Source organism: Mchenga conophoros, linkage group LG3 (genome assembly GCF_057382185.1).
Source record: "Mchenga conophoros isolate Kocher_MC1m ecotype Shallow Benthic linkage group LG3, M_conophoros_male_GT1.1, whole genome shotgun sequence".
In the NCBI taxonomy this organism is placed as follows: Eukaryota; Metazoa; Chordata; class Actinopteri; order Cichliformes; family Cichlidae; genus Mchenga; species Mchenga conophoros.
This window is the reverse complement of record NC_140528.1, coordinates 28,489,926-28,508,121: the sequence shown is the minus strand read 5'-3', so window position 1 is coordinate 28,508,121 and position 18,196 is coordinate 28,489,926. Positions and strand designations below refer to the sequence as shown.

Here is an 18,196-nt window from a genome sequence, read left to right as displayed (position 1 = left end):
ATGCATCGGAGAGCAATTTGGGATCTTGACCAAGGATATTTGGCTTGCAGCCTGAGGAAGCCAGGGATCGAACCACCAAGCTTTCGCTCTACCACCTGAGCTACAGCCACCCCAGACAGTCTGATGTACTGGCGCTCCGATTTTCAGCTTCCAAAACTGGCTTGTGGCACATGGAATGTCGCCTTTCTGGTGGGAAAGGCGCCTGAGCTGGTGCATGAGGTTAAGATGTGATGACCTCAGTGCATAGCTCTGGTTCTCAACCAGTTTCCTATAGATGACCTGGACTCTGTTCCCCTCTGGAGTTACCCTCGATGTGAGGGCACGGACAGAGTGGTACTACATGTATCGCCACGGTTGGCTGCCTTTGCTGTTGGAGTTTTCCCCGGTGGTTCCCTGCGCCTTGTGGTCGTGGAATGAGTCCTAATTTTTGTTTGTGTGTATGAGCCAAATGACCCTACAGAGTTTTCCAGCACCCCATCCAGCCTTCTTAGAGTCACTGGGTGGGGGTAATAACGCTCAGTAACTCTCCAATAAGGAACTCTATTGTCCTGCTGGGGGACTGAGAAGGTGCTGAAGGTTACGTTTCTGCAGTGTTGCATTGCCTCTACATTGGCAGACCAGATGGTGGTTGCCCTGTTTAAGCAGGGGGTCTAGAGGGTGTGCTCCAACTACAGAGGGATCACACTCAACAGCTTTCCTGGGAAAGTGTGTGCCAGTGTTCTGGAAAAGAGATTTGTAGTCGACCCTCGGATTCAGGAGGAAGGCTGAATCCACTGGTTGTGGAACACTGGACTGGCTCTGGCAGTCTGTAATAAGACTTAATAATGCTGACATACAACTCAGAGGAGACAAGCATCAGAAATCTGTATGAATCACTTGTTTGTAACACTGAAAACACATTTACACTAAACATACCAGTCAAAACAGAAGAGCAAGCTATTGTTTTAAATAGATTTTGTAGACCAGCATTGCATATGTACACTGATGCTTTTACGGGGTTTGGCTTCCTCTGGACGCAATGCAGTCACATGTCACAGTTACATGGACAGCAGAAGAACATGTAGTCAAATTCAAAGTGGAATCACACTCAGGACTTGCTGTGAGGCAACAGTGCTAACCACTGCGTCACTGTGGACTGTGGGTAGCCAGAATCACATGATCTGTAAGTTTATACGACCAGCCTGCCACCTGAATGATGTAACATCTTACCTTTAACATCTGCTCCTTAACCCTTTAAGACCTACCATAGAACCAAGTCTGCCAGAGCTTATATCATATTTTTACCTGCTGTGGAGCCATTTTTGGGAGCATTTCAAGTTGCTATACATCAATACAACCATTATAGCCCAGATTTTAATAATATGTATTCATTAAGTGCATAGTAATTACATAAATTGCAAAAAAGTGCAATAAACTACAAAAAGTTTTTGTTTTTTAACATATATTTCTAGTTAGAGAAATTTAAGAGGCTTATCCCTCAAAACTGTAAATACAAAAAAGTTGCACAAAATAGTTTCCTACCACAGGAAATTTATTTTGAGTGTCTTCATAGTTTTATTTTTGAAATACACCAATTTTTATATACTGCAGGAAAAACGAAAATAAGTATTATACTGCAAATTTGCAAAAAAGCAGCATGTGCATCAAAATAAACTATTTCCAGCAGTGCAATATGAGTCGTAAGCATCCCAGAAACGACACAGAAAGTCATAAAGTCAAAGAAAACTTTTAAAAAGACGAGTATAGGCTCTGAGGGCCTGATAGTAAAAAAGACTACATTTCCGCAAAAATGACGTCACTTCCGGTTTCGGGCAGGTAATGGCGGAAATGCAAAAGTTCGCACTGACGTCTATTCAAACGTAGGAAGTGTTACGAACAGCTGATCGGATCACAAAGCGTGTTTCTGGAATATTATGTTTTTGTTCCTGCAAGCGCTTTTTATGCAGTTTTTGCAAAGCTTTATGTGGAAGGGAACTGTGACCGAGGACAAGCTGATGGCATAAGATGTAAGTACAACTCCTCCGGTTTCATATGCAAAAAAAAATTTTGCACTAGCTTACGTGGTTGCAGTGCTACTGGGATTTAAAAATAGTTACGCAAAACAGAGCGTGCCCGCTCTGATCGGCTGTAAAGGGTTAATCTTGTGTTAGGTATTAAAGTGAATAACAGATTAAGAATTTAGAAGCTCCAAGGTGATAAGGTCACAGGGACCTGCTGGCCCCTTCACAGAGGACCACGCTCTGTTTTAAGGTGAGAATACTTCAATAAACCCTCAGAAGAAGACCTTCTGTTTGACATCACATGACTTAAGTGTCATTTCCACAGTAACTATGAATGAGATGCAGTTAACCACACGTAGGATGCTCGGTTGTATCAGCGTTTGAAAGCTGACTGTCAAAACCTCTGAAACGACCACATTTCCTCTGACCTCCTGCAGCTGTGACTATGTGGGGTTTGTGATGAGTCTCCAGGTGATGTCACAGAGATGCTTCCCTCTGGGGATAATTAATCTGAAGGTAGGTCTGAGTCCACATTAGAGACTGTGATGACTTGAAGCTGAACACTCAAACCACCAGGCACTGGAAACCTTCAACCTCCTAAGGGACTAGGACCGCTTGTGTAGGACCACTATGAACCATGACCCCCTTCAGGACTTGAGCCTCAGTGAACCGGCTTTCTGAAACAGGACCCTCAGCTGTGGCTCATTTGTGACTGGTTCTCCTCAGAGACCATAAATCCTAAAGTTTGGACCCTTAGGTACAGCAACTGGAGAGCAGGTGGAGGCTTTCACTGGTTTGTTTACACTGAATAAATGGCTTATATCAGCATGTGCTGACCACTCAGTGCACTTTATCGACAACTTTAATATTTTTTGGGAACGCAGGCATCTGTTCAAAGCAAATGGATTTAATTTTAACAAGTCAGGGGTGAAACTGTTCACCTCCAACTTGTTTTATTCCATACGTCATCCATATGTGCTTGGTGCCAAGGCTGAGATAAACGAGGAGTTATCTCATAAGGAGGAACAAACAGTACTCCAAGAACAGACAAAGCCCAGCAGAAACCTTGAGGAGGAGCTCCATCTGCCCCCACCCGGGAAGAGCCTCAGAAAGGAGAGACATCTGAGGCAAGAAGAGGGGTCCCTATTTGCCTCCAACTCTCTCAACAACACCAACGACCAGGACCAGGATCTTCCCCAGTCCCCCAAACCCCTGACAGGCCATCACCCTCCTCCCCCTCCCTTTCTCCCTCCTCCCCACACCTGAAATTCACTGAGGAGATGATGGAGCGGGTCAATGCTGGGCTCAGATCTACCCCCCGTCCCAATCCCTTTTTGTCCCCCATAAACCCCCCACCAGAGCGGCCAAAGGTTCGCCATCGAGCCCCACCCTCAACAGAGCAATCGAAGTCACATTGCCCAGCCTCGCCCCCCTTAGTTCCTCTTCATGCCCTGTCTCCGCAGTCTGATGCGTGATGTGTGGAGGGTCCGGGCTGCGAGGATTATGGCAGTGGTGACTTTTCCCAGGAGAAGCTGGGACCCTGTTTACTAGAAGGTTTTAAAATCTCTGTACTTTTAGGTGACAGGAGACATGTGGCCTGGTCAAAACACAGAGAGCTGCACTCTAAAAGATCTTTAAACATAGTAAACATACCTTGTGTGCCACAGACTGCTCCCAAACACGAGGGGACAAGTAATGCCTCTAAAACACTTAAGTTGGCTTTATTAAACGTTAGATCTTTAGCTGGGAAAACATTTTTAATTAATGATTTAATCACTGAGCACAGCCTTGATTTTATGTTTTTAACTGAAACTTGGTTGGACCAAAGTAACAGTGGAGCTGTTCTCATCGAGACGACCCCTCCTAACTACAGTTTTATCAGTGAGGTCAGGGCGAGCAGGAGAGGAGGAGGGGTTGCTGTCTTATTTAATGAATCATTTCAATGTAAGCAGCTATCTCCTGGAAGTTTTCAGTCTTTTGAATATGTGGCTTTACAGCTGAAGGCCCCATCCAAAGTTGTGTTTCTTAATGTTTACAGGCCTCCCAAATACTGCACAGACTTTTTTAATGACCTCAGTGAACTGCTGTCTGTGATCTGTGTTGATTTTGACTGTGTAATTATTGCTGGGGATTTTAACATTCAAACATTCAAAGGGACTAAAGACCTGAGTAACACTCTGGGCAACTTTGGGCTGACTCAGCATGTAACAGAGGCCACACATAATAGAGGACACACTCTTGACCTACTGATCTCCAAAGGCCTGAGCATTTCAAAGGTTACTGTGTCTGATGTGGGCCTGTCTGATCATTACTGTGTTTTCTTTGAAAGTAAAATCTCAGCCCACACAAATATATCAACAACAGTGATCACAAAACGGTGTATAACTGAACACAGTAGTGCAATTTTTAACCAGGTCTTCCCATTAACACCTGACCTGCCCAGAGGTTCAGTCAATGAGCTCGTCAATAGCTTCAATGCTAACATGTTAAATGTAATGGACACTATTGCTCCCATTAAGGTGAAGGTTATCTCTGGAAGGAAAAAGTCTCCATGGAGAAACTCCACACTGGTGAAAAATGAAAAAAGAGAGTGTAGGAAAGCTGAGCGCAGATGGAGAAAAACAAACCTCCAGGTTCATTATGACATCTATAAAGAGAAACTTCACAATTATAATTTACAACTGAGGAGTGCAAGGAGGTCCTACTTCTCTGACATCATCACTAAAAACAGCCATAATGCTCGGGTCTTATTTTCTACAGTTGACAGGCTAACAAACCCTCCTGTGTCAGTGGCAGCTGAACTTCATTCGACCATGGCCTGCAATGACTTTGCCAAATTCTTCACTGAAAAAATCCAAAAAATTAGACAAGCAATTGGTACATCAACAGCAGATCCAGAATATGTACTGTGTCCACCAAAAAACTGTTTAAACACCATGAAACAGTTTCAACCTATTAACAGCAAAGACCTGGAGGACATCTTAGGTCAACTGAACTCCTCCTCCTGCTGTTTAGATGTCCTGCCAACAAGTTTTTTCAAAAAGGTCTCAAAGACTTTAGAGTCAGACCTGTTACAGATCGTCAACTTTTCTTTATTATCAGGTGTGTTTCCAGAATCACTAAAAACTGCTGTAATCAAACCTATACTGAAAAATGACAATCTTGACAAGACACAAATGAACAACTACAGGCCGATCTCAAATCTCCCGTTTTTAAGTAAGATCATTGAAAAAGCAGTTTCTCAACAGCTCAGTTACTTCTTAAAACAGAATAATTGCTATGATGCCTTCCAGTCAGGTTTTAGACAGAACCACAGCACTGAAACCGCTCTGACCAAAGTGTTTAATGACATATGTCTGAATACAGACAGTGGAAAAATGTCAGTCCTAGTTTTACTGGATCTCAGTGCAGCATTTGATACAGTTGACCACAACATATTACTCAAATGACTGGAGAACTGGACAGGTCTTTCAGGAACTGTACTAAACTGGTTCAAAACATACTTAGAAAACAGGAAATACTTTGTATCAATAGGTAACTTCACATCTGAGCAGACAAGTATCACATGTGGAGTTCCCCAAGGTTCCATCTTGGGACCCCTTCTGTTTAACATCTACATGCTCCCACTGGCACAGATTATAAACAACAACAAAATAAACTATCACAGCTATGCAGATGACACACAAATATATATCACAATGTCACCAGGAGACCGAGGCCCTGTACAGGCTCTTGGTAAATGCATTGAGGAAATCAATGACTGGTTGTGCCACAATTTTCTCCAGCTAAACAAAAACAAAACTGAGGTAATAGTCTTTGGCGCCAAAGAAAAACGATTACAGGTCACCAGAGAACTTCAATCTATACACCTAAAAACCACAAACCAGGCGAGAAATTTGGGTGTAGTGATGGATGCAGACCTAAACTTAGAAAAACACATTAAGACAATAACAAAGTCAGCTTACTATCACCTCAAGAATATATCAAGGATAAAAGATCTGATGTCTCAACAGGACCTGGAAAAACTAGTCCATGCATTCATCTTTAGTAGGCTTGATTACTGTAACAGCATCTTTACAGGTCTACCTAAAAAATCAGTCAGACAACTACAGCTCATTCAGAACTCTGCTGCTCGAGTCCTCACTAAGACCAAAAAAGTGGACCACATCAGTCCAGCTCTGAGGTCTTTACACTGGCTGCCTGTCCGTCAGAGGATAGACTTTAAAGTTCTGATGCTGGTCTATAAAGCTCTGAATGGTTTAGGACCAAAATACATCAGTGACCTCCTGACCCAGTATGAACCTTCCAGATCCCTCAGGTCATCTGGATCCGGTCTTTTATCAGTTCCCAGAGTCAGAACCAGACACGGAGAAGCTGCATTCAGCTTTTATGCTCCTTATATCTGGAACAAACTCCCAGAAAGCCTCAGATCAGCTGAAACACTCAGTTTATTTAAATCCAGGTTGAAGACTCACCTGTTCTCAGCTGCATTTGAATAAAGCACCAAACCCACACTTTAAGCTTAAATTTCAAAACTTACATTTAACTACTGATTTTATCTGTTTTGATTTTATATACTGTTTTGTTTGTTTGTTTGTTAATTAGTTAGTTAGTTTATTTGCTTGTTTTAATCAATTTTAAATCATGCTTTTTATTTGTTCTTGTTTCTAATGTCTCTGTAAAGCACTTTGAATCACCTTGTTGTTGAATTGTGCTATACAAATAAACTTGCCTTGCCTTGCCTTTGTCTGGCTGCCACCAGAGGCTGTCCAGAGACATGCATGTTGTGCAATAACCGATGATGGTGTGTGCAAATGTGTTGCCTCAGTCATGGCATCAGGAGAGAGAGAGCAGAGTATGTAACTATGACCACACATGCTCAGGTTGAACCCACAGAGGGCATCCGCTGACACCTTTAATCCAATCATGGTAACCATGGAAACACACACACACCTGAGAGGTCAAGACTTGATCTGCAGCTCTCCGATTGGCTGGTTTTAAAGAAGATCAAGCTCATTAACAGATTTACTTAAATCACTCAGGTCCCGTGCTTCCTATATTCAGGTAAAATTTAACTTTATGTATACAGCTCGGGTTTACAGCAGCAGTCAAAGAGCCTACAATATTAGAGGGGCAATCGAAGGTGGGAAGGAAGAACTCCTTTTTAACAGGGAGAGAGCTCCAACGGATCGGAAATCAGAGAGGACAAAACACAACCTGTCTGCACACACAGAGTCTAAGACTGTCTGAGCATCAGAAGCTCAAATATCAGAACAATCAATCGAGCGATCAATGATCTGTTTACCTTTGTCTCAGAGCTTCATCTGTCCAAAGGAAAACCAAGCAGATGATGTCAGGGTGAACGAGGGAGGACCAGAGACCAGGAGGGAGAGCGTCAACGTCGAGCTACATCCACTTACAGTGGAGAGAGAGAATCATGGTCGAGCTACATCCACTTACAGTGGAGAGAGAGAGAGAATCATGGTCGAGCTACATCCACTTACAGTGGAGAGAGAATCATGGTCGAGCTACATCCACTCACAGTGGAGAGAGAGAGAGAGAGAGAGAATCATGGTCGAGCTACATCCACTTACAGTGGAGAGAGAGAATCATGGTCGAGCTACATCCACTTACAGTGGAGAGAGAGAGAATCATGGTCGAGCTACATTCACTTACAGTGGAGAGAGAGAGAGAATCATGGTCGAGCTACATCCACTTACAGTGGAGAGAGAATCATGGTCGAGCTACATCCACTCACAGTGGAGAGAGAGAGAGAGAGAGAGAATCATGGTCGAGCTACATTCACTTACAGTGGAGAGAGAGAGAATCATGGTTGAGCTACATCCACTTACAGTGGAGAGAGAGAGAATCATGGTCGAGCTACATCCACTTACAGTGGAGAGAGAGAGAATCATGGTCGAGCTACATCCACTCACAGTGGAGAGAGAGAATCATGGTCGAGCTACATTCACTTACAGTGGAGAGAGAGAGAATCATGGTCGAGCTACATCCACTTACAGTGGAGAGAGAGAGAATCATGGTCGAGCTACATCCACTTACAGTGGAGAGTAGGAGAATAATGGTCGAGCTACATCCACTTACAGTGGAGAGAGAGAATCATGGTCGAGCTACATTCACTTACAGTGGAGAGAGAGAGAATAATGGTCGAGCTACATCCACTTACAGTGGAGAGAGAGAATCATGGTCGAGCTACATCCACTTACAGTGGAGAGAGAGAGAATCATGGTCGAGCTACATCCACTCACAGTGGAGAGAGAGAATCATGGTCGAGCTACATTCACTTACAGTGGAGAGAGAGAGAATCATGGTCGAGCTACATTCACTTACAGTGGAGAGAGAGAGAATCATGGTCGATCTACATTCACTTACAGTGGAGAGAGAGAGAATAATGGTCGAGCTACATCCACTTACAGTGGAGAGAGAGAGAATCATGGTCGAGTTACATCCACTCACAGTGGAGAGAGAGAGAATCATGGTCGAGCTACATCCACTTACAGTGGAGAGAGAGAGAATCATGGTCGAGCTACATCCACTTACAGTGGAGAGAGAGAGAATCATGGTCGAGCTACATCCACTTACAGTGGAGAGAGAGAATCATGGTCGAGCTACATTCACTTACAGTGGAGAGAGAGAGAATCATGGTCGAGCTACATTCACTTACAGTGGAGAGAGAGAGAATCATGGTCGAGCTACATCCACTCACAGTGGAGAGAGAGAATCATGGTCGAGCTACATCCACTCACAGTGGAGAGAGAGAATCATGGTCAATCTACATCCACTTACAGTGGAGAGAGAGAGAATAATGGTCGAGCTACATCCACTTACAGTGGAGAGAGAGAATCATGGTCGAGCTACATCCACTTACAGTGGAGCGAGAGAGAATCATGGTCGAGCTACATCCACTCACAGTGGAGAGAGAGAGAATCATGGTCGATCTACATTCACTTACAGTGGAGAGAGAGAGAATAATGGTCGAGCTACATCCACTTACAGTGGAGAGAGAGAGAATCATGGTCGAGTTACATCCACTCACAGTGGAGAGAGAGAATCATGGTCAATCTACATCCACTTACAGTGGAGAGAGAGAGAATAATGGTCGAGCTACATCCACTTACAGTGGAGAGAGAGAGAATCATGGTCGAGCTACATCCACTTACAGTGGAGAGAGAGAGAATCATGGTCGAGCTACATCCACTTACAGTGGAGAGAGAGAGAATCATGGTCGAGCTACATCCACTTACAGTGGAGAGAGAGAGAATCATGGTCGAGCTACATCCACTTACAGTGGAGAGAGAGAGAATCATGGTCGAGCTACATCCACTTACAGTGGAGAGAGAGAATCATGGTCGAGCTACATTCACTTACAGTGGAGAGAGAGAGAATCATGGTCGAGCTACATTCACTTACAGTGGAGAGAGAGAGAATCATGGTCGAGCTACATCCACTCACAGTGGAGAGAGAGAATCATGGTCGAGCTACATCCACTTACAGTGGAGCGAGAGAGAATCATGGTCGAGCTACATCCACTCACAGTGGAGAGAGAGAATCATGGTCGAGCTACATCCACTCACAGTGGAGAGAGAGGAACTTTGCATCCACCTGTGTTGTTGTCACGTCTTCACTTCCTGCTGATGATGTCAGCACCTCGCTGTAGTGTCACAGCCTGTGGTAAGAGGGCATCTTCCTGTGTAAGGAGCAGCAGGGGAGGTGAATCATGTGATCAGACAGGTGAGCTGGATCAGGTACCGATGATGGTACCTCCGATCTGCTAATCCCGGCCTGGATCAAGTCCATCTGCTCAGCTCCCTGCTGGACTGCAGCCTGGAATAGACCCAGATTAGTCTCAGCTACCATCCTGGAATATCCTGGGACAGGTCTTTATACTGCTCTGGGACCCGGAGGTGCCAGCTGGGATTAAAGAGTCACACTCAGAGTTTAAAGAAGACTCAGTTTTATTTACACCAGCACAAACTTCAGAGATACAAACTAACACCGTCAGTCCAGTTCAGTCAGTTTATTGGTCCATGTGGCCATCCTCTGGCCAATGAGAGAGCAGAGTAACACCACGGCAGTTCCTGATTGGTCAGAGGGCCATTGGGCTGACCCCGGTGACCTCAGACAGAGATCTTGGTGTTCCTGAAGCTCGAGTTGTCCCTGAAACAGAAGACAGAAGAGGTCTCACTGCTTTATCAGCATCGTTTCCCACAATGCATTTCACAAGCACAGCTGTTAGTTTAAACACAGAATTAGTGTCATCTGGGCAATCGTTGCTCAAGAGTTCAGTTCGTCCTGTAATCGGAAGGTTGACGGTTTGTTGTGTCTTTGAGCAAGACACCTCACCCGTTGCCTACTGGTGGTGGTCAGAGGGCCCGGTGGCGCCAGTGTCCGGCAGCCTCGCCTCTGTCAGTGCGCCCCAGGGCAGCTTTGGCTACAATGTAGCTGCCATCACCAGTGTGTGGATGTCTGCATGTAGTGTAAAGCGCTTTGAGGTCCTTAGGGACTACATAAAGCGCTATACAAATACAAGCCATTTACCATCTGCTGCAATCCTCCTGCTCTCTAAACACGCTTGAGTGTTTACAGTGGCTTTACAGAGTGGACAGAGGGGTAACAGTGGGTTTACAGAGTGGACAGAGGGGTAACAGTGGGTTTACAGAGTGGACAGAGGGGTAACAGTGGGTTTACAGGGAGGACAGAGGGGTAACAGTGGGTTTACAGAGTGGACAGAGGGGTAACAGTGGGTTTACAGAGTGGACAGAGGGGTAACAGTGGGTTTACAGGGAGGACAGAGGGGTAACAGTGGGTTTACAGAGTGGACAGAGGGGTAACAGTGGGTTTACAGGGAGGACAGAGGGGTAACAGTGGGTTTACAGGGAGGACAGAGGGGTAACAGTGGGTTTACAGAGTGGACAGAGGGGTAACAGTGGGTTTACAGAGTGGACAGAGGGGTAACAGTGGGTTTACAGGGAGGACAGAGGGGTAACAGTGGGTTTACAGAGTGGACAGAGGGGTAACAGTGGGTTTACAGAGTGGACAGAGGGGTAACAGTGGGTTTACAGGGAGGACAGAGGGGTAACAGTGGGTTTACAGAGTGGACAGAGGGGTAACAGTGGGTTTACAGGGAGGACAGAGGGGTAACAGTGGGTTTACAGGGAGGACAGAGGGGTAACAGTGGGTTTACAGAGTGGACAGAGGGGTAACAGTGGGTTTACAGAGTGGACAGAGGGGTAACAGTGGGTTTACAGGGAGGACAGAGGGGTAACAGTGGGTTTACAGAGTGGACAGAGGGGTAACAGTGGGTTTACAGGGAGGACACATACATTTGATCTCAACTTTGACCTAAAGAAAACAAAAGTCCTGATTTCCTTTCATTAGATGAAAAGTGGCTCCACCTCATGTCCCAAACATCAACAGAGGACAAACCCTGTTTAGAGGATCATGAACCCTTTAGACCTGCCATAGAACTAAGAACGAGATATTTTTACATGCTGTGGAGCAGTTTTTGGAAGCATTTCAAGTTGCTATACATCAATACAACTGTTATAGCCCATATTTTAGCATTAAGTCCATAGTAACTACATAAATTGCAAAAAAGTGCAATAAACCAGCGGTCCCCAACCCCCGGGCCTCGGACCGGTGCCGGTCCGTGAGTCGTTTGGTACCGGGCTGCGAGAGTTGAGGCTCAGGTGTGAAATGTCTGGTTTTCAGGGTTTTTATCGGTTTTCAGCGTTATTTTGTTATCGTTTTTATCGTTTTTATCGTTAACTCGGTTTTCCTGATCTTTTCACATCCATCTTCATCCGCTTTATCCGAGGCCGGGTCGCGGGGGCAGCAGCCTAAGCAAAGAGGCCCAGACCTCCCTCTCCCCAGCCACCTCCTCCAGCTTATCCGGGGGAACACCAAGGCGTTCCCAGGCCAGCCGAGAGATATAATCTCTCCAGCGTGTCCTGGGGGCCTCCTCCCGGTGGGACATGCCCGGAACACCTCACCCAGGAGGCGCCCAGGGGGCATCCTTGTCAGATGCCCGAACCACCTCAGCTGGCTCCTTTCGATGTGGAGCAGCAGCTGCTCCACTCTGAGCCCCTCCTGGAGGGCCGAACTTCTCACCCCATCTCTAAGGGAGAGGCCAGCCACCTTTCGGAGGAAGCTTATTTACGCTGCTCCCTTCTCCCATCACTCGAGAACAAGACCCCGAGATACTTGAACTCCTCCACTTGGGGCAGGAACTCATCCCCGACCCGGAGTGGGCACTCCACCCTTTTCCGGCTGAGAACCACGGCCTCAGATTTGGAGGTGCTGATCCTCATTCCCGCTGCTTCACACTCGGCTGCGAACCGTTCCAGTGCGAGCTGGAGGCCCTCACCCGATGAAGCCAACAGAACCACATCATCCGCGAAAATCAGAGATGAGATTCTGAGGCCACCAAAGCGAAAGCCCTCCGCCACTTGGCTGCGCCTAGAAATCCTGTCCATAAAAATTATGAACAGAACCGGAGACAAAGGGCAGCCCTGGCGGAGCCCATCACCCACCGGGAACGAGTCCGACTTATTGCCGGCAATGCGAACCAAGCTCTTACAACTGTTGTATAGGGATCGAATCTTTTCACATGTGTTATGAATAAATCTTATTTTTTTCGGTACCGGTACTAGTTTTATTTTGTTGACACCTTAAAAGCCAGTCTGAAAATATTGTTGGGCATAAACCGGTCCGTGGCGCAAAAACGGTTGGGGACCGCTGCAATAAAGTACAAAAAATTTGAAAATCGTTTTTATTTTTTTAACATATATTTCTAAATAGAGAAATTTAAGAGGCTTATCCCTCAAAACTCTAAATACAAGAAAGTTGCACAAATAGTTTCCCACCACAGGGAATTTATTTTGTGTCTTCATAGTTTTATTTTTGAGATACAGCAATTTTTATATACTGCAGGAAAAACGAAAAACAATCCTATAATGCAAATTTGCAGAGAAAACAGCAGGTGCGTCAAAATAAACCATTTAAAGCAGCGCGATTTGAGTCCTAAGCATCCCAGCAACTATTCAGAAAAGCATGAAGTCAAACATGACTTTTAAAAACATCGGTAAAGGCCTACAAGTAAAAAACTACATTTTCTGAGAAAATGAAGTCACTTCCGGTTTCGGGCAGGTAATGGCGGACATGCGATAGCTCATGCTGACGTCTATTCTAACGTAGGAAGTGTTACGAACAGCTGATCGGATCGGCAAAGTGTGTTTCTGGGATATTATGTTTTTGTTGCTGCAAGTGCTTTTTATGCAGTTTTTGCAAAGCTATATGTGGAAGGGAACTGTGACCGAGGACAAGCTGATGGCATAAGATGTAAGTACAACTCCTCTGGTTTCATATGCAAAAAAAATTATTGCGCTAGCTTACACGGTTCCGGTTCTACCGGGATTTAAAAATGGTTAGGCAAAACGGAGCGTGCCGCTCTAACTGGTTTTAAAGGGTTAAGTACAGATGGTTTAGAGCTGAGACAGGTGACTTTGATCACCGTCAGGTTCATATGAATACACTCAAAGCATCAACCAACCTGACAGCACAGTGTTAGCAGCAGTAACAGTGCTAGCACAGTGGTAGTACCTGAGGCTGTCGTTGTGGGTCTTGTACTCCATGATGGTGTTAGCTGGAAGGTTCAGGACTCGTCTCAAAGTGTCTCTGATTCTGGACGTCGTCGTCTGGTCGTTGGACGTCCTGTTCCAGATCGACAGGATGTCCTCCTGACAGACAGACGGGTTACAGACAGGTCAGAGGTCAGATGCTATCATAAACGTACCACAGGCCTTCAAGCTTGTTTAAACCCAGCTAATCTTAGCTAATTATAGGCCAACAGCTAACAGATCATCTGCAGAGGCTTATTGAAGAGTTTCAGTCAGGTTTCAGAGCTCAGCACAGCAACAGCTTTAGTGAAGGTTACAAATGATCTTCTTATGGCCTCTGACAGGAAATGGTGAATGGACTGGTTCTCCTATATCACTTTCCTACTCTGAGCACAGCGTGCCTGGTTCGCCCATCCACACAAGTCCTTTTTCCTATCTAATATTTACACACATACTCCGATGGATGCATCAGAGCACAACTCGGGGAACCAGTTTGGATCTGGGAGACAGACCGTCTAATTTTAAGCTCAGGCTAAAGGAGCAGACTCCTGTCAGTGGAGGAGCAGCAGCTCTCCTCTGAGCTCACTTCCAGCGCTCATATATCGGACTCACTGATTTGGTCTGTGAACACAGCTCGACGACATTGCTGCCACAGTCTTCCACACAGGACACACTGAGGCCAAACAAGACCCCACCCGTGCAGCTGAACCCACGCTACCCACTGATCAGATCACATGATCCAGACTGGAAATACTTTTACTTTGAAAGATGTCGTGGGAGGTCCCTGAGCTCTGAAAGTGGAATTCAGCACTGAGCATGACGCTCAGTGTAGTTTCATTCTTATTAAAAAAAGGGGACCAGCACACCAGCACTGGGTAACCCTGGTAACAATCACAGAAGTCCTCTCTCTGCTTGACTCCACAGACTTCCACAGTCATCACTAGCTGCACTTTAGTAACACAGTTCTATTGTGTTTTACTTGGACAGCACCGAATCCCAGTTTGAGCCCTGATCTCTGGTAGAGAAGGTCTCCACTGTGCCTCATTCCGACTCAGAGCAGCAGCCCTGCAGTAACACAGCGCTGCAGTGGTTGTGTGGTTACCTGGAAGCGTATGGAGACCACAGCCCCACAGATCTCCTCTCCCACCATGAACTGCTCGCCCAGCATGGCCAGGATGATGTTCTCCCAGAACCGACTCGCCAGACCCTTACGCAGCCGGATGATCCACTTCCCCCCACTGCGGTTAGACTCGTCCTGCACAGGTGAGACAGACACAACAGGTGAGACAGGTAGGAGACACAGGGGGGAGTTTGAGTGCATCAGTCATGTGACCACACAGCTCTAACATCACTGCAGGAAGTTATCTGGGACAACTGGTACGAGCAGCACAGCAGGGGGCGGTACGGGATTGCTGCAGTATCAGTACTGCATTAGCGCATGAGTACATCTCCAGGATTACTCCTGCAGTACTCGAGTACACTGATGAGCAGTTAATACTTTTCTGTTAAAACAGCTTTTCTGTTAAGAATTCTTAGTTGAATTATTATGTATTGTTTATTTTCACGTGTTTTATTTAATCTGTTGTATTGACTATGACCTAACGTTCATGTTACTTTTAGCCTTTTGTGTACAGCTGTGGGACCGCTCGTCTGTGAAGCGCTACCTTTCTGGACATGGGTTTAGGGACCAGACAAAGAGTTATTAAAAAACCTCCATGAGAAGCTCACCCAGGAAACAGTTCCCCCTGCCTGGGGTTACCAGGGCCACGCCCTGGAGCAAGGCCCAGGATGTGGCACAGCCAGGGAAAGGGACAGGGGCCCATCGCCATACTATGGGCCATTTAATCATTAAGCAACCATTGCAAGAACTTGGTCCGCAGAGCCGTCAGTAGGTAGGACTAGTTCCTGGTGGGACATGGTACTCTCACCGATTCTGTTCAGAATCTTCATGTACAGAATTTACAGGCGCAGCCAAGAATCTCGTCTCTGGCTTTCGTGCAGATTGGTTCTGTTGGTTTCATCAGGTGGTGTCCTCCAGCGCGCACTGGAGCGGCTGCAGTGATGCTGCACCGGTCCACGGTGGTGAAGAGAGAGCTGAGCCTCCTGGGCAAGGTGCGCTTGTCGTGTTCTCCGGGAGGCGGCCAGCAGGAGGGAGGTCTGGTACGCTCTGCTCAGGCTACTGCCCCGTGACCTGCCCCCCAGTGAAGGAAGACGGATGGATACCCCTCATCTTCATCAGCACTTCACTAAGAATTCATTGATGCTTCCTTCATTAGTACTTTCTTGGTGTGGGTGTGGCCTCACACAGGCGTGTCTGGTTCGTGGTGATGTCACTGCAGCCCTGCATGTGTTGTGTGTCTATGATGATTTTATTGTTGTACTTTCATTTGAGCAGCACAAATCTGTCCTACACGAGTACTGCAGGAGTACTGCAGGAGTACTGGGTACTTAGTTACCTCCCACATGGGTTTGATGCCCTCCTTGAACAGGTGGAAGTCGCTGTGCCCGCTCAGGTCACCTGGCCTCACCAGATGACTGTAAAACCTCCAGAACTGCTCCACCTGAACACACATTATTGGCTATCAGAACGATTGATCGCACAGACTTACTGATCCGGTCAGACTGATCATGTGACTGAATCAGAGAGAGAAGAAATAAAATCGTGTCAGACTGAAACTATCAGTAAAGCTGACGGGGTGTGGTCTCAGAGGAGGCGTGTCCTCACAGAAAGCTGTCCATACGTACCGAGGCCACGGTGCCGATCTGTCGTATGTTCTGCTCGTAGCTCAGAGAGCTGGCGGGACGACTCGGGGTCCTCCTGCTGTACCAGAAGGTGTAGTTATACTGCAGGGGGTGCTCACCTGCACCTGGACACACCGTCTGCAGGTTACAAAACACACACATCACAGCTGCTGACCAATCAGGCCCTCACAGTCTGAGGGTTTTAAGAGTGTCTAAACTCAAGGCTGTCCTTCAGAGGGCCGATTACGTCACAGTGACGTGACGAAGGCTGCTGCAAATGCGTCGTCCTTTTCCTCAGATTTCAAGGATGGGTTATGATGTGGGTTGGCACATCATATCCCAGGATTCATAGCACAGCAGAGGATAAAGTGGGGCGGCCGAAGAGTAAACATTTAAAAGTAAGTGCTGAGTTTTATGACTCTTATTTATGCGGCAATACAAAAGTTCCAACAGGAACATTAAACAACACTTTTAGCTGCCTGTCAGCAAAGTCACGTGACATTGTTTTTATGAAGCACTTATAATGTTCAGTTTAATCCTACAGAGATGTGATGATTTCATGCATAATTACAGTCAGTCATATATCCACAAACACAACTGTTGTCTGTCCTCTAACGCCACGTGTCTCAGCGAGACTTCCACCTGGGATAACATAACGTGCCTACAGACACGAGCACGGCGTGAACAGGTAACCAGGTAAAACAGAGGAACAGGTTACCAGGTAAAACAGAGGAACAGGTTACCTTGCGCCGGTTGTTGTTGTTGTTGTTTCCATCGGCATTGTCAACGTGACAATCTGTCTCCTGTGCGTTGTCATCTTGGGGACTGAAAGACAAACAGGAAGTACTCAGCAGGTAATCCCAGGTGTCACCTGAGGGACGTGCCCATGGTTTATGGTGGACGAACAGCTAAAATGCTTGAGTCATCTTTACGTTTGCTTTTCCACTGATATGTAGCCTGCATGTATTACCACAGCAGGGCCGCTGTACACCGAACGACCAGCAGATGGCAGCAGTGAGCTGTTAAACGGGGCTTCGTGCGCCCGAAACCATTGGCTGGAAAGATTCGACACACCGCACCGTCACTACTCACAGGTGAAGTCGCCCCTTTATCTCACATGTCCTTCCTAAACTCCATTTAAAAGACGGAGCCCTGCGCTGACGTCACACCTCCACAGGTCCTCTCACTTGTACACAACAGCGCACGCGACCGTCTCACGCTCCGAAACAAACGGACTGTTCAGGGAGGCTGTGTCAATAAAGTTTAGACCCCGACTGCCTGGATAAAAACGCTGTTGTTAACGGCTAACTCTTATTTCACGCAGTCTGTTTAAATAAAGTTTGAATGAATCACACTGGATGCTAGCTCTACGTGCTCGAGCGTTATCTGCAGTTATTTCCGGGTCAAAGGTGAGCCTTACCGCTCCAACTGATCCATCTCTCCTCCGTCTCTCGTTCTGCTCCTTATCTCCGCCTGTATCACCTGTACTTTTCTATTTTTAATCTATTGTCCCTACTCGGCTTCTACTCAACACACTGGACTGCGGTGACGGCTTCTGTCAATGCGCATGCTTACGGCGGAACAGTGGACGGAAGGCGCGAAGGGACAAATATAATAGCTGTCACTAATCGCACTTTCACGAAAGGTTATAAAAGCGAAACATTATGTCCATAAGTATGGAGGATCAACGCGGAATAATTGACTTCATTAAAAATAATAATAAGTGATATATAAATATTATGGCGGGCCCATAGTGCATAAACTACAAAATTATATTTATAAATATATGGAGGACCAACACTGCACAATCAATACATT

At 46.2% G+C, this 18,196-nt stretch overlaps 2 protein-coding genes across 2 annotated transcripts in view; both read right to left on the bottom strand.

Moving 5' to 3' along the window:
- Nucleotides 1-7,417, bottom strand: part of LOC146577990 (retinal guanylyl cyclase 2-like) — a 28,897-nt gene extending 21,480 nt beyond the window's left edge. Inside the window, exon 1 of the mRNA XM_085256259.1 lies at nucleotides 7,306-7,417. The gene's annotated coding sequence lies outside the window, so the exon portion shown is untranslated. The remainder of the gene's footprint in view (nucleotides 1-7,305) is intronic.
- Nucleotides 7,418-9,955: 2,538 nt separating this feature from the next.
- Nucleotides 9,956-17,970, bottom strand: eif4e2rs1 (eukaryotic translation initiation factor 4E family member 2 related sequence 1). Its single transcript, XM_085256141.1, has 7 exons — nucleotides 17,799-17,970; nucleotides 17,122-17,203; nucleotides 16,382-16,516; nucleotides 16,093-16,197; nucleotides 14,739-14,891; nucleotides 13,620-13,756; nucleotides 9,956-10,175 (listed from the first exon to the last, which is right to left on the bottom strand). The coding sequence occupies exons 1-7, from the start codon at nucleotides 17,813-17,815 to the stop codon at nucleotides 10,136-10,138; spliced, it is 669 nt and encodes a 222-aa protein (XP_085112267.1). The 5' UTR covers nucleotides 17,816-17,970; the 3' UTR covers nucleotides 9,956-10,135.
- Nucleotides 17,971-18,196: the final 226 nt, after the last annotated feature.

What these genes read in the sequence shown, in the direction of transcription:
- eif4e2rs1 (XM_085256141.1), bottom strand. An exon ending in ACAACAACAACCGGCGCAAG is followed by an intron (nt 16,517 to 17,121) that starts GTAACCTGTTCC and finishes TGTAACCTGCAG; the next exon opens with ACGGTGTGTCCAGGTGCAGG. An exon ending in AGATCGGCACCGTGGCCTCG is followed by an intron (nt 16,198 to 16,381) that starts GTACGTATGGAC and finishes ATGTGTGTTCAG; the next exon opens with GTGGAGCAGTTCTGGAGGTT.